The 13,155-nt window shown below is 64.6% G+C and overlaps 2 protein-coding genes across 2 annotated transcripts in view; one reads left to right on the top strand and one right to left on the bottom strand.

Moving 5' to 3' along the window:
• Positions 1-311, top strand: part of ZNF467 (zinc finger protein 467) — a 5,088-nt gene extending 4,777 nt beyond the window's left edge. Inside the window, exon 5 of the mRNA XM_012733851.1 lies at positions 17-311. Coding sequence (XP_012589305.1) covers positions 17-311 — 295 coding nt within the window. The remainder of the gene's footprint in view (positions 1-16) is intronic.
• Positions 312-10,321: 10,010 nt separating this feature from the next.
• Positions 10,322-13,155, bottom strand: part of KRBA1 (KRAB-A domain containing 1) — a 13,766-nt gene continuing 10,932 nt past the window's right edge. The window contains exon 16 of the mRNA XM_012733850.1: positions 10,322-13,152. Coding sequence (XP_012589304.1) covers positions 12,637-13,152 — 516 coding nt within the window. The 3' untranslated portion in view covers positions 10,322-12,636. The remainder of the gene's footprint in view (positions 13,153-13,155) is intronic.

The raw sequence follows: 13,155 nt of genomic DNA, 5'->3' as shown, positions 1-13,155 counted from the left end.
GCGGCCGCCGCTTCAGCCGCAAGTCGCACCTGGGCCGCCACCAGGCGGTGCACACGGGCAGTCGCCCCCACGCCTGCGCCGTCTGCGCCCGCAGCTTCAGCTCCAAGACCAACCTGGTGCGCCACCAGGCCATTCACACGGGCGCCCGCCCCTTCTCCTGCCCGCAGTGCGGCAAGAGCTTCAGCCGCAAGACTCACCTGGTGCGGCACCAGCGTACCCACGGCGACCCCGCGCACCCCGCCGACCCTGACCTCGCGGCCCCAGGCTGGCCCCCTCCCACCGAGGGCACCGCGCCCCCGCTCTTCTTCTGAGCCCGCTGGCGCTTCTTGCCCGCTTCCTTCCATGGCTCACCTGTGGGGGAGGCCCCGGCCCCATCGGTGCCTGGCCGCCCCCCGCCCCTGCCCGAGCTGACCTCGGAAAACAGCTTTGACATTCCTGGCAAAGAGGATGTTACTGTGAACCCTTGCTGGCAAGAGTTCAGGCCCCAGCCCTTGGAAAGCCCCACAGAGACACCCCATGGGAAAACAGGCATTTCCCGGGACCCTCTTGCCAAGAACTGGGGGGGCGGGGGCGGGAATAAAGGGTCTTCTGTGTACTTCAAGTTCATTAAAATTAGCCTGAAGGTTCTGGCACTGACAGATGAGCTGGGAGGGAGCCCTGACTCTTCACCATGCCTCCCCCTTAACCTGCATCCATCACCCCCTCCCCTCCCGTTCTGGGGGAGAAGTTTAGCCAGAGCTGGGAATGGGCTTCCAAACTAAGGTGCAGGCGGTCAGTCCCCGCGAGTGGAGACCGCGGCGCAGCGAAGCACAGGCCAGGGATGGCTTTCCCCTTGGCGACTTCATAATGCAAACAGCTTACTGAGGGCGCCCCCAGCCAGTGGCTGCCCCCTGCTCTGCCCCCGCCGAAGTCTTGCCAGGGGTGACGCTGGTGCGGCTGTGCGGCCTGGGGTGGGGGCTGGACAGTGGGCGTGCGCAGGGGCGGGGCGCCCTCCAGCCGGCCATCCCCATGGAGCCGTCCCCACTCTCCCTAGGGCTCTCGGGCAGCTGCACGCCTGCCACCCTGCCGGGGAGGGACAGTGACGGCAGACACTTGCTTGTCACCTCGCCTCCGTAAGGCCTGGCATTCCCATGGAGGCTTATCCAGAGACTGGCCGCTGGGCTTCCGGGGCCCAGCGAGCTCGAGAGCTGGGGTGGGCTGGCTGGCGGTGGGGGAGGGCTGGGTGATGGGCCCATGCTGGACTTGGGGTGAGGAGGTGGGTTCAACCCTCCCCCGCCTCTTGAAGCAGAGGTCTGGGCTTCCTGGCCTCCCTTTCTCCTTACAGTAAGATCTTTGACGTGGATGAGGGCTGAGCCCTTTGTCTCGTATGTCACTATCAGAAAACAACTACCCTGGCGAGGGTTTCTGGGCACCCAGGGAAGCAGCCTGCACATTGTCCCCCCCTTTCCCCCGCCCAGGGCTTGCAAAGCAGTGAAAGCCTGCCCAGGCCAGCAGAGGGTCAGGGCCTCCGACGGCCAGGAGAGGGCAGGGGAGGCCGCAGGATGGCAGCCTCAAGGCGCCGCCCGGAATGGGTGGAAGCGGCCAGGTGAAGGTGGAGGTCGTGTGGAGGTCCCGGCTGGCGGGAAGAGGCTGACACCCCAGAAGTAGCCTCAGAGACGCGGAGGCCCGGCTCGGAGGCCCGTGAGCACGAAGGACGGACTCCAGACTTCCCCAAGAGCAGAGCAGGTGGTGGAAGGTGTGCGCAGGGGAACGGGCAGTTTCAGGGGTGCCGTGTAGACATGGCGGCCTAGCCAGAGGGTGCCAGCAGTCCAGCTGGGGGGGTTTGACCGTGGCCCAAGGCTGTGGCAGAGGCGATGAAGAAATCGATGACCTGGCAGTGACGTTCCCCTCGGTGACGCAGGAGCCATCTTGGGGCCTGTGTGACTGGAGGGAGTTGAGAGAGGACCCCCAAAAGAGAAAGCCCCGGCCCCTCGGCAATCACAGAAGTGGCGTGATCTTCCCAAGGGTGAGCTTGGGGTGAGCCCCCGGGGGTCTGCCGTTTGGGGGTGGTCGGCCAGAGAAGCCACAGCGGTGACAAAGGGTCACAAAACAAAGCTCCAGAGAAGGTGGGAGAGAAGACCAAGTATGGGGGTGACGGCACGCGGGGAGCCCCTCTGGCCGCCAGGAGCCCCGGGGAGTCTGAGCTTCCCCACCAGCCAGGGCCGGCAGGTGCTCCTGGCCGAGGGTGGCGTGCGAAATACCTGGGAATTCCACCCAGAAATCTGAGCTTCATCCACAGCGCCTCTGGCGAAAAGTGGAAGATGCCAGTGGCGACTGGGCGGAGCAGAGGCTCGGGCCGGGCCTCGGTCCCCGCCCCCTGCCCCGCCTCAGCAGCCCACTGGCCTCGTCGGCCGCAGAGTCTCCGACAGGGAACTTACAGCGTTGTTTTTTGGAGTTCTTTTTGCATAGAAGATCTGGGGTGCAGGCCGGAGTGCAGGGGTGAGAGGACTCCCCAGAGACAGAGTGGGGAGCAGAACAGGTGAGTCCACTGAAGAGGGGAGCAGCGGGGAGACAGGAGGAGTCTGCTGCACCCTGGCGTCACCTCCGGGGTCAGGGATGGAACTCGGGCCTCCATGGTGATGGCGGCGGGACTTGACGCGCAGGCCACCAGGGAAGCCTTGCACCTTTTAAAAGGACACACGTGACCCCTGAGTACATAGTCACGAAAGCCAACATGACCTCAATAATAAGAAAAGCAAACGCAGAAGAGCAGTATCTCTGTTGCTTAGGCCAGTGTGTGTATTTCTCTAAACATTCTGGAGTTCCTGTGTGAGAACAGCTTTAGATCCTGCAACACATCTGGTGAGCCCTGCCGGTGCCAGGCGTCCCAGGATCTCACGTGCCAGAGCATCCTCACTGGAAGGCGCGTCGTCGGCCTTTGAGCTTGTTTGCAAACAGTCAGAAGTCATTTCGTGTCACGCCTGGTGGCAGCCCAAACAGGAAACGTCTGCACCATGCGCAGCGAGCCTCCAGCACTGTCCCAGGGAGGCCCCCAAGGCACAAGTGCAGTCAGGAAATCTCACGGCCCCCACGGCCGGGGTGAGCCACCCCGGATGACTGCCACCCCAGATCTGTCACGGCGGCATCGGCCTTTTTGCTACAGAACCACCTGGGGGCCTGTGAAGATGCTCTGAAAATCGACGGAGCTGCATAGAGAACACAAGTGGGCCGCCAGCTCATTCGCATTTGCTGTGCCCCTCCTCCTGTTCCGGAGAACGACTGACTGGCCAGGGCACCACGCATTCAGCATGTACCAGCCGCGTGGGCAACGCGGAGGCGCGCCAACCCTGCCAGGGCCCATCAGGAGCTCGCCTGCGTGCAGAGGAGAGACCACCACCCTGCCCCCTGGCTGGGAAGACTGAGGGTTCAGAGGGAGCTGTGTGGAAGACGTGGGCCTTCCCCGGAGCTCAGCAGGGATGAGGGGCCGCATTCGCGGATGGCGGAGGGAGGCAGGAAGAGGACGGCCAGCTTCGCCCCGGACGGCCTCCCCCACAGCCTCATGGCCCAGCACGGCTGCCGCGCGCCTGCACTCTCAGCTCTCATCCACCGCCGCTCGGTGGCCCCGCCTTCTCTCCCGGTCTCCTGTGCAGAGATGAGCAATACCGCAGAGGTCTCAACCCCCGCCCTCTGCACCCCCTCATCCGTTCTGCTGGTTCGGACGTGAGGCGAGTCCCGTCTCTGTCCCCCTCTCTGCTGCTCCTGGAATGGGCGGGCTGGGGCAGCTGCTGGCCTCTCTCCTTGCCCGGGGCCTTCGGGCTGTGGGCTCAGGTGATCTGTATGCAGAAGAGCAAGGGGCTTGCTGGCACCTAGCAAACATCTCCCTGGCTTCTTGGGGGTGTGGAGGGAGATGGAGAGCCCGCTGCCCTCCCACCTCGGGCACACAGGAGTCAGAGCAGCCTCCCGACTGCTGGGCACCTCAAGACCACCGGGCTCAGCCGCCCCCTCTGCACTAACACGGGAACTGAGTTGGGCCCTGAGCCCACCTGCCCGTCCCCAGGTCGCTGCTGCTTTCCTCGGGGAGCAGGAGGGGAGCAATGGGTGCAGGCGCCAGCCCGGGGGGTGTTTACCCAACAGGCGGCCTGTGTGCTTCGGACGGGGAGGCGTCCAGGGGCTCCGGGTCCGTCCAGGCAATGCACTGGGAAATGAAGAGTGGGGAAGAGCGCGGCGGGTGGAGTCAGCGAGGTGCGGGGCCCCTGGGCCACCACCCAGGCCTGGTGGGTCCCTGCCGAAATCAGCAACGAAGCCCCTCCCTCGGGCCGGCCCCGCAGCAGGGGTGGGACAGAAGGCGGTCAGCAGCGGTCAGGGAGAGCGGCGGTGCCCCTGCCCCCCTCCGGCCGCAGCACCCACTCGTCCAGGCCCAGCGGCCCAGCGGGCTGGCGCCGCCTCCTGGTGTTCAGGGCCCAGATGTGACGAGACGGGCCCTGGACGCGCTGGGCCTTACCGGAGCTCAGCAGGGGTGAGGGGCCGCATTTGCCGATGGCAGAGGGAGGCTGGACGAGGACGGCCAGCTTCTCCCCGGATGCCCACCGCCACAGCCTCACGGCTGACTCTCCATGAGACGCCGAAGCTGTCCAGGCCGGGCCCCGACTCAAGCCAACAAGGGAGAGGCGGCTTGAGCACCCCAAACTCGGCTGGCACGGGTGCTGGTGCGGACCGCCAACTCTGCTGTGTCCCTCGGATCCGATTCTGGGGCGGTGGGGGTCAGCTGAGGAGGCTGCGGGTGGAGCAGGCAGAGCCCGGAGCGTCTCGAGGAAGCGGGACGGGAGCAGACGGAGAAGGGGTGGGAGAGGCGGTGCCGAGGCTGGAAGTGTGATGACGCGCCGGGCCGCGTGGAGGGCGGCCCCGGGAGGGCGCTGCCAGGCTGAGGTGCAGGTGGAAAGGGGGTACCAGGCTCCGCTCCAGCCACCCCGGCTCGCGCCCCTCTAGTCCTCTGCCAGGAGGCAGGATGAGCCAGGACCCCCTTTCCGAAGGACGTCACAGGCTCGCTGGGCCTCTCTGGCGCCAGGCTCTGCAAGGAAACCCCCGGGCACGTGGGCGCGGGTGTGCGGGAGGGGCCTGGCGTCATCACCCCAACGACAGTGGTCGCTGGCAATTACCTCGTGCTCTGCGCCAGGCCCCGACCCGGGCTGCACACAGGTCACTACAGCGGGCTACACACAGGTCACAAGAGCCACCACCTTCTCCCCACCTTATAGGCGAGGAAACTGGGGCGCAGAGCGATTTAGCCACTGTCAGGGCCCTGCCTCCCCGCCTGCCCGCATCGGCAAACATCCACAGCGCCTGCGTGGGCCTGGCCCCAGGCCGGGAGAGCCAACAGGCTCAGACGGGCACCGAGGCCCCGCTGTGACGGATGGAGCAGCCAGCGTCACCCCGTCCTCCCACCGGCACCCCGACTGCGTCTAGCTTTTCTGCTGAGGCCAAAGGAGCTCAGAGCATCTCAACAATGTGCACCCTGGCACGTGGCCCCACGATGGACGCAAGCCCGCGGTTTGGTCCCAGAGCCTGGGCTTTTTAGAACTGATTCTCTGGGGGAGACACGTGACACAGATGTCACCGTGTTCCCCACTCTTCGGGGTGCGGGTGGGCAGCCTTGAGTACATTCATGCGGCCAGGCAGCCTTTCCTGCCCTCACCCCCAGACACTCATCTTGTCTGAGGGCATTTAGGGGTCAACGTGGCTGGCCTTCAGCCCCCAGGTCCGGGTCTGGATTACTCCGGGGTCTGGGTGTTTCTGAGAGGTTTGGGGGGGGCTGTTAGCACTGACATCAGGGACCTGCATTGCTTTTGGGGGTGTCTCATTCAGTCAGCTGGACGCTGGCTGGAAGCCAGGCTGAGCCGACCTGCACGCTGCCTTCAGCGGGGTCTGCAGTGCCCACTGTCCCCGGCCCACTGTCCACCTGCAGGGTCTGGACTCATCAGCCTCCATAATCACGCAGACTAATTCCCTGGGGAAGTCTTTCATCTGTGCATATTCTTCTGGTATGTTCTCTCTGGAGAACCCTGACGAATGTAACTGAAATTCTACCTACTGGACAAGAGCTGTCCGTCCCGACACCCCTCCCCCACCCCTCAGGTCCTGCGACTTCCGTTCTGCTTTCTGTGTGGTGAATTTAACTGTTCTAGGCACCTTACAGCCGTGGATCGCAGCTGGGCCTTTGGCCCTGGTTTATTTCACTGACCATAATATCCACAAGGTGCATCCAAGTCGTCACATGGGCCAGACGTCCTTCCTTTTTGGAGGCTGAATAATATTCCACTGAGCATATATACCACAATGTGTCCATCTGTTTCTTTGCGGAGGGGCGCTGGGGTGCTTCTGCCTCTCAGCTACTGTACATAATGCTGAGTACTGTCCCTGCCTCCGAGTCTCTGAGTGCAGTCACGGGGCGCTAAGGCGCATCAATTCCTAATGCTTCAGGAGCCGCCATGTTTTCCACGCAACTGTCCCTTTTCCTGTTTAACACTCTCACCAGCAGCGCCCGGGTTCCCCTCGCCCGCAGCACCTTTCTGGTCTCGTGATGGCAGCTGTTGCATTTCCGAGAGCCCGTCCCCTTGCAGCGAGGACCCTCACGTTTCCGTCTTCGGGGGCCAAGTGGGTGCAGCTATGGCCCAGGTGTAAGAGAGTATGAAGGGCCTGGGGATGAAAGGGGGGAGCCCTAGATCCAACCTGCGGGTGGAGCTGTGTCTCTGAGGTGAGTCGCTGGCCAAGGCCACTCTTCTGGCCACCAAGCAACGTGGTCACCGCCCGCAGAGGGGCAACCGTGCCTGCCTCCCGCCGCCGCCCCAGGCACGAAACCCCCTACCTAGGAGGCCGAGACCCGACAGCAGCGGAGAGCCCTTTCCAGAAGCGGGGGAACCCAGAGCGGCTGGGGGCGGTCAGCCGTGATCTGCCAGGGCGCTGTTGTGGCTCCCTGAGCGCAGGCGGCGGGAAGGGCCGCCGAGTCCCAGCCCGCGAGTCAGGAGGGAGACGAGCTGAGGAGCCGGGGGACGGGAGGAGGCAAGCGTGGGATGGCGCGGCCTGCGTGCTCCGGGCCCAGGCGGCCGGCGTCTGGGAGGAGAGCCCGCCGCAGTCACACGCCCGTCTGTGGGGGCTGCCCCGCTCCTCGCCTCCTGCTCCACGGGCTGGAGGTCACAGTCTGGGCGAGAGCTGCGGGTCTGTCCCAGGCCGCCTCCGGCCGGCGTCCCCATGCCAGCCAGGACGCCTGGCGCTCCCACTGCCCCTGCTCCGGCCTCTCTCCCCTCTCTGCGCCCCTCCCTCGCGTGAGGGCACAGTCCTGCCGGTGAGGGCCCACTGCTGTGGCCACGTCCGACTTGGCTCTGTCTGCAAAGACCTGATTTCCAAAGGTCTTCGCAGTCTCTCCAGGGGCCGCATTTCAGCCCGAAGCCCAGACCTCAGCCGAGACACTGCGCCAGCCGGAGCTGGGAGGAGGCATCGCCAGGCAGGTGGGGGGTGGGGAGTGGGGTGGGGGTGCAGCTCAACCCAGCACCCTGAGCCCAGCGGTAGATGCGGCTACTCTCTGCCACCCTGCCCTGCCCGGCCTGGCCCAGGCCCCGCTAGCCAGCCGCTACCTCAGCAGAAGGCAGACCCCGCCAGGTGCCCACTGCGTGCCTGACCTCAAGGGCTCCTGCTGCTTCCCTGGCACCGCGGCTGAAGGCTCAGGCCAGCACTGGCCCCGGCAGAGATGGGGAGCCTGAGGACCAGGCGCCTCCTGACAGCACAGGCCACCCACATTGGCGCTCTGACGCGCCTGGGCTCCCTGGGGGAGCTCGTGAGGTGGCCTCTGTGCGCGGACCCTGCCTCTCGGGCTCCACTCGGGTAGGCCCTCGGGGGCCTGGCCAGGTGGGTGGGCTTTGGCCCTCTGGGGGCAGCTGTAGGGCAGCTCCTTGTCACTGCAGTTGGGGCCTGCAGGCAGGGGTGCAGCCCCTAGTGGTTCCCACATGGCATTGAGGCCCCTCCTGGGGTGGGGGTCATGGGAAGCGACACCTGCCAGCAGGTCCTGGCCTGGCCAGCCAGGGTCCAAACCTCCTCTCCCCCGCCAGCCCTGGGGCTTCTCCTCCAGCTCAGGCCAAGAGGTTGACGCTGGCTAGAGGGCAGTGGTTAGCTTTGGGCCGAGGAGGCCCACGCACTGGCTAGGGCTGGGGGCGTCTCTAGACCCTCTAACATTACACACAGGCCTAGTTTCTAGCACGTTTTCCGGAGGGGAGCTTGGAACGTCCTCTCTTGCTGAGCCGCAGAAGGCGGGGCAGCTGGCTAGGACCCTCCCTTCTGCCAAGTGTGACCCTCTCCTGCCCAGTGGCCACGGGACTGACCACGCCCCTAGCAACCTTGCAGGGCGCCTTCCCCCCACCCCCAAAGGCAGGCTTGAGGGACTCCCTGTGCCAGTGTCATGTGACCTGGCCTGAGGCTTTAGCTCTAGAAGGTGGCTCTGAGTGCCAGGCTCCCTGGGGGACTGTGCGGGGGTGGGCCTTGCAAGGACCCCACCCGGTGCGTGTGAGGACCCAGCCCAGTGCCAGGGAGGGTGCTCTGGCCTGGGGGATGCTCTTGCTGTGATGGACAAACTCTGAGTGGACGATGCTGTGCCTTCGTGGAGGGCAGCCACACCCGGAGCCCTCCTGGGGGTCAGGTTTGAGCTGGCGCTTTGTGGCTAACTCTGACAGGACCTCAAGTGCCCCTGTCCACCCTGGCTGATGTCCATGGGGGAGCACACTCCCCAGTGAGGCCGACAAACAAGCCGGCAGAGCACGTGCACTCTGTCCTGCAAACAGCTTCAGCCCCCTACCTTGTCTTTAGCAGAAACTGCAAGAAGCCCCAGGCCCGGTACAAACATGCACCCCACCCGTGTGTGGGTACACTTCCTGCATTCCCCCCCGCACGTACAAGTCCTATCAGACCCTATATACACACCGGTGGGTGGTCCTAATAAACATGGGTGCTCCTAATAAACCCCAAACTCCTGTTTCACCTTCTTGTGGCTCCAAGTCTCCTACATTCAGCAAACGTAGCCATTAGGGTGCCCCCAGCGTGCCCCTCGGTGGGTAGCCACAACGATGTGTGGACCAGTACCTAGCAAGGGGGCCAGGTAGGGGGGTCCAGGTTTCTGAAAAGTTCCACCAGGGGCCATCTCCACATGCCAACACCTGGGGGCACCAGCAGGTGACTGGTGTGGAAGCAGGTGCCCTCACCCCTGCCCCCTGCTCGCGGGCAGCAGCATCAGGCTCCATTTCAGAAAGAGGCACCTGGCACCCCACAGCCAGGAACCACGCACGTGTGCAAGGCGGTGGGATCTTGGAGGTGCTCCTTCAGTCATGTGGGGGTTCTCAGCCAGCCCAGCGCCAGGCCCACCCCAGGTGCAGCTTTGCCTGTAATTCCTGCTCTGCCCTGCAGATGGCGCCAGGTGCAGGAACTGGCCCCTTTCCTCCACCAGGTTCCAGGTCCTCCCTCCTCCTCCTTGGTAGGTTTCCTAGGCTGGCGGCCTGCAGTCTCTGTCCAGGTATGAGACAGAGGGAATGCCCAGTGTGAGTGATAGAGGGCAAGAGGTGCCCACACCATGAGAACCGCCTCCTTTCTCGTTCAACCCCTTCTTAGCCTGGAAACGCAAAGTTTCTGGTAAAACAACTATTTCTTGGGACAGGCAGTCAGCCTCAGAGCCTGGTTTCTTGGTTCCGTAGGTGAGAATTTCCTGAGCGGGACTCAGCGCTGATGAGCTTCATGAGCGGTGGGGTGCAAACCTGGTGTGATGATCCTTATCTGCACCCCAGTCCGGAGGGGGGCTCTCTCTCACACACCCCCCCTCCCTCTCGAGGCCTCCACCCTGCCTCTCTTGATCTATTTTGGTCAGACTCTTCAGCTTTTCCACTTCTTGCATCTATTTCGTTAAGTTATAGGTCTCCTGTTTTACTGGACTTGTCTAGTTTTTGGCAAAAGTGTTCCATCACCTTGTTATCTTTCCGTAGCCTGCAGCAGCGTCTGTGGTGATGCCCTTTCTTATCCCCAAGCTTGGTTACTGGGTTCTATTAAAATTCCACAAGCTGGTCAGTTCAGCAGTTCTGCTAAAGGATGTTTTGGTTTTGCTCTGTGGCTGCTTCCCCAATCTCTGCTCTTATCTTCACTCCTACACTTTACCTTCTCTGATTTCCTTTGCGACCCCGTTTTTTCGCCCCAAAACTCCTCAGCCTCTGCCACTCGCTGCCTGCTCACTTCTGAATACTAAATACGCCACAGGCGTTGGCTCCTAGGACTTTCTCATGGCTTCATGAAAACACTTTAACTCCCAACGTGATTTCACTAAGTTTATTAAGCAGCATAATTTTGAACTTAATATACAAAACTTCTGTTTACTTTCCATTATTTATTTGAAGCTTGAGAGCTACAGTGTAGTCCTAGACCATGTTGTATATCATTTCAATGCGCTCGAGTTGGCTTGAATCTGCCCTGGCTGGTATGTGATCAGCCGAAACCGGGCCCTGTGCTGTGCTGACTGGTTTGTCTGAATCCTCATCGCCTTCCTGATTTGCTCAATTTCTGACATCTTGTGGGATTGTGAATTCAGCTGTTTCTTTCCGTTCTGAGGCTAGCGGAAAGGCGGATGGAAACGATGGAACATCCTTATATAAAAGCAGGCAGGAGCGGAGGGAAGCCCGCGGACAGGTGAGCAAACAGGGCCCGCTAGCACCTTGGCTCACTGGGGCTCCGGGCGGGGAACAGGTTGTTGGGCTGAGCTAAAAATAAACCCAGCTGCCGGCTGTCTACAGCAGCCACACCCAAACAGACACAAAAGGTGGGCGCAGAAGCCCATCTGCACGGGCCAAGCTCTCTCGCGCCAGACCCCCTGGGCGTCACAGGCATGGCTGGCCACTGCAAGAAGCCCAGGCGGCCAGGTGGCCGCTGGGGCAGTGTGTCCTCCAGGCCTCGCTTCTAAAGCCTCTCGAAGGCCAGGGCTGTGCTCTGGCCCCAGGTTCCAGCCGCTGGTGCAGGCCCAGCTACTGTCCTGCCTCCCACTGTCCACCCTGTGGCATCAGAGGGGAGGAGGCACGGAGCTGGCGTCTGTGTGCTGGCCTGACCCCCAGAGGCGCCCGCCGCTCGCTTGGTTACTCACGGCCCCCTTCGCTGGGCGCGCCTGGCCAGAGCCCGGAGGCCGTCCCGGTGGGCCAGCTGCTGGCACCGGCTGGTGCTCACAAAGCAAGCCACAAAGGCTACAGCGCAACCCCACGCCCGTGCCTGCTGAGGAGGGGTGCCAGCAGGAGGGGGCGCCCCGAAAGGTCGCCGGACCGAGTGGGGAGGTCTTACTGGGGCCGGCTGCCTTGAGCTCTGAACCGAGGGGTGGGGGTGCCAGAGCCGAGGCTGAGGGGGTGAGGGGCCGGTACAGGCCTAGGTGGGGGGAAATGGCCGGGTGGAAAGTGCTGACAAGGAGCTGAGCTTATTTTTCTTCCCTGGCCTGTGTTACCCGGTGGTGACGAACAGGTCGCGTGGTCACGAATCTGCCTCTGCTAGGCGAGGCCCTTCCCGGGTGGCTCTGGCTGGTGCCCGCCACTCCCCACCCCGCCCCCTCCCGCTCTCTGCAACCACAGGCCTGCAAAGCTCGACCTGCTCCCCGCCCCCCCATTCCCTACCAAGCCAACTCGGTGCCCCACTCACAGGCGAGCACAGAAGCTGGTCTCCAAGACGTGTGGGCCTGGCCGGCCGCGACACCCGCCCTGTGCCAGGCACAGCAGCCACAGCGCTGCTCACGCCCAGCACCTCCGCACGCCCTCCCAGCCCCGCCAGGCCCACACGCCACGGCCAGGCCAAGGTGCTGCACGGCCCACCCCACCGCCCTGGGCCAGGGGCGAAGCCACCCGGCTGACACCGGACGCGCCATCTCCTTCAGCGCGCCCGAGACGCAGGCTGAACTGCCCCAGCTTCACGACTCCTGCTCCCCAAGCCCCCAGCTGTGACTGTCTCCGAAGATGGGGCCTTCCCAGCGGCAATCAGGCCATAGCAAGGGCGTTGGGGCGGCCGCACGACCGGGTAAAGTGGGTACATGGGCACGAGGCCTGAGGACAGCAGCTGGCCACTGCCCGGCCGGGCCCAGACAGCCTGGCCCTCCCGCCCCGGGAAGAGCCCTCACCGCCGACGCCCGGTTCCTGGGCCCCTGGCCCCCGTGACACTGAAGCTGCCCGGTCTGCGGGTCTCTGCCAGGGGCCCCGAGAGCAGTGCGCGCCCCTCCTCCCAGGGGCCATCTGGGAACCGTACTCCCCCGCCGGCCTTCCCCAGGCTGGCGAGACGGACGCTGCATCCGGTGTCGGGAGGGCAGGAGGCCCGGCCAGTGCTGGGAACTCGGCCGGGGCCACGCTGACGCCATCCAGCTGCGGGGCGTTTCCTTAGCAACCAGCCTCTTAATCTGGAGTCCACGCGGGCAAATCCGGCTTGGACCCAGGGCAGACCCGAGGCGCAGGCCCACCCCCTGGGCGAGAAGGGCGCAGCTGCGGGGGTGTGGTCTGCGGCTCCTCAGCCTGGGAAGGCCAGGAGGGGAGGGCGGCGGGGCGCGGCGAGGAGCGAGCCTCCCTGAGCAAACGCACCTGCAGTCGGGGCGCTCAGGCGCGGGCGAGCTCCAGCCCGTCAGGGCCCAGACAGCGGGCAGGTCTGGCCGGGCGAGGGGGCGAGCCGGCCTTTGGGGGACGCAGGGGGCCGGGCATCCCCGACAGGACCAAGTAGATGGAAAAGGCGACCGGGGGCCCCCCACCTCGCGTCCCTGGGCTCTCTGCCCCACGGCTCCCCCTCCAGGGCTCTCTGGACCCCCACCCACAGGCTGCCTGGCTCCCTGGGCTGGTCGAGGGTCCTGGCGGGTGCGGTGGGCAGCAGCTCCCCGTCGGCGCGGGCTGCGGGGGCAGCCGCCTGGGGCGGGAGGGCAGCAGGCACTGAGGGGGGCGGGGGGCCCTGCTGGCCGCCAGCGTGTCCGGGCAAGGGGTGCACAGTCAGCACGGCGCAGCTGCATGCTGCGGGGAGACGCTGCGGCGAAGGGCTGGCGTCGGACCCGGACGCTTCTGCTGGGGGGGCGTCTTCAGGGAGCGGGGGCACCAGGCGCGGCCCCCCGCTGGAGGGGCCCGAGGGGTCCCCGGCCCTGCAGCCTTCGGCCTG

The sequence above is a fragment of the Condylura cristata genome, unplaced genomic scaffold (assembly GCF_000260355.1).
Source record: "Condylura cristata isolate star-nosed mole 26May11 unplaced genomic scaffold, ConCri1.0 scaffold00042, whole genome shotgun sequence".
In the NCBI taxonomy this organism is placed as follows: domain Eukaryota; kingdom Metazoa; phylum Chordata; class Mammalia; order Eulipotyphla; family Talpidae; genus Condylura; species Condylura cristata.
The sequence above is the reverse complement of the archived record's forward strand: the minus strand, read 5'-3'. Positions and strand labels throughout refer to the sequence as shown.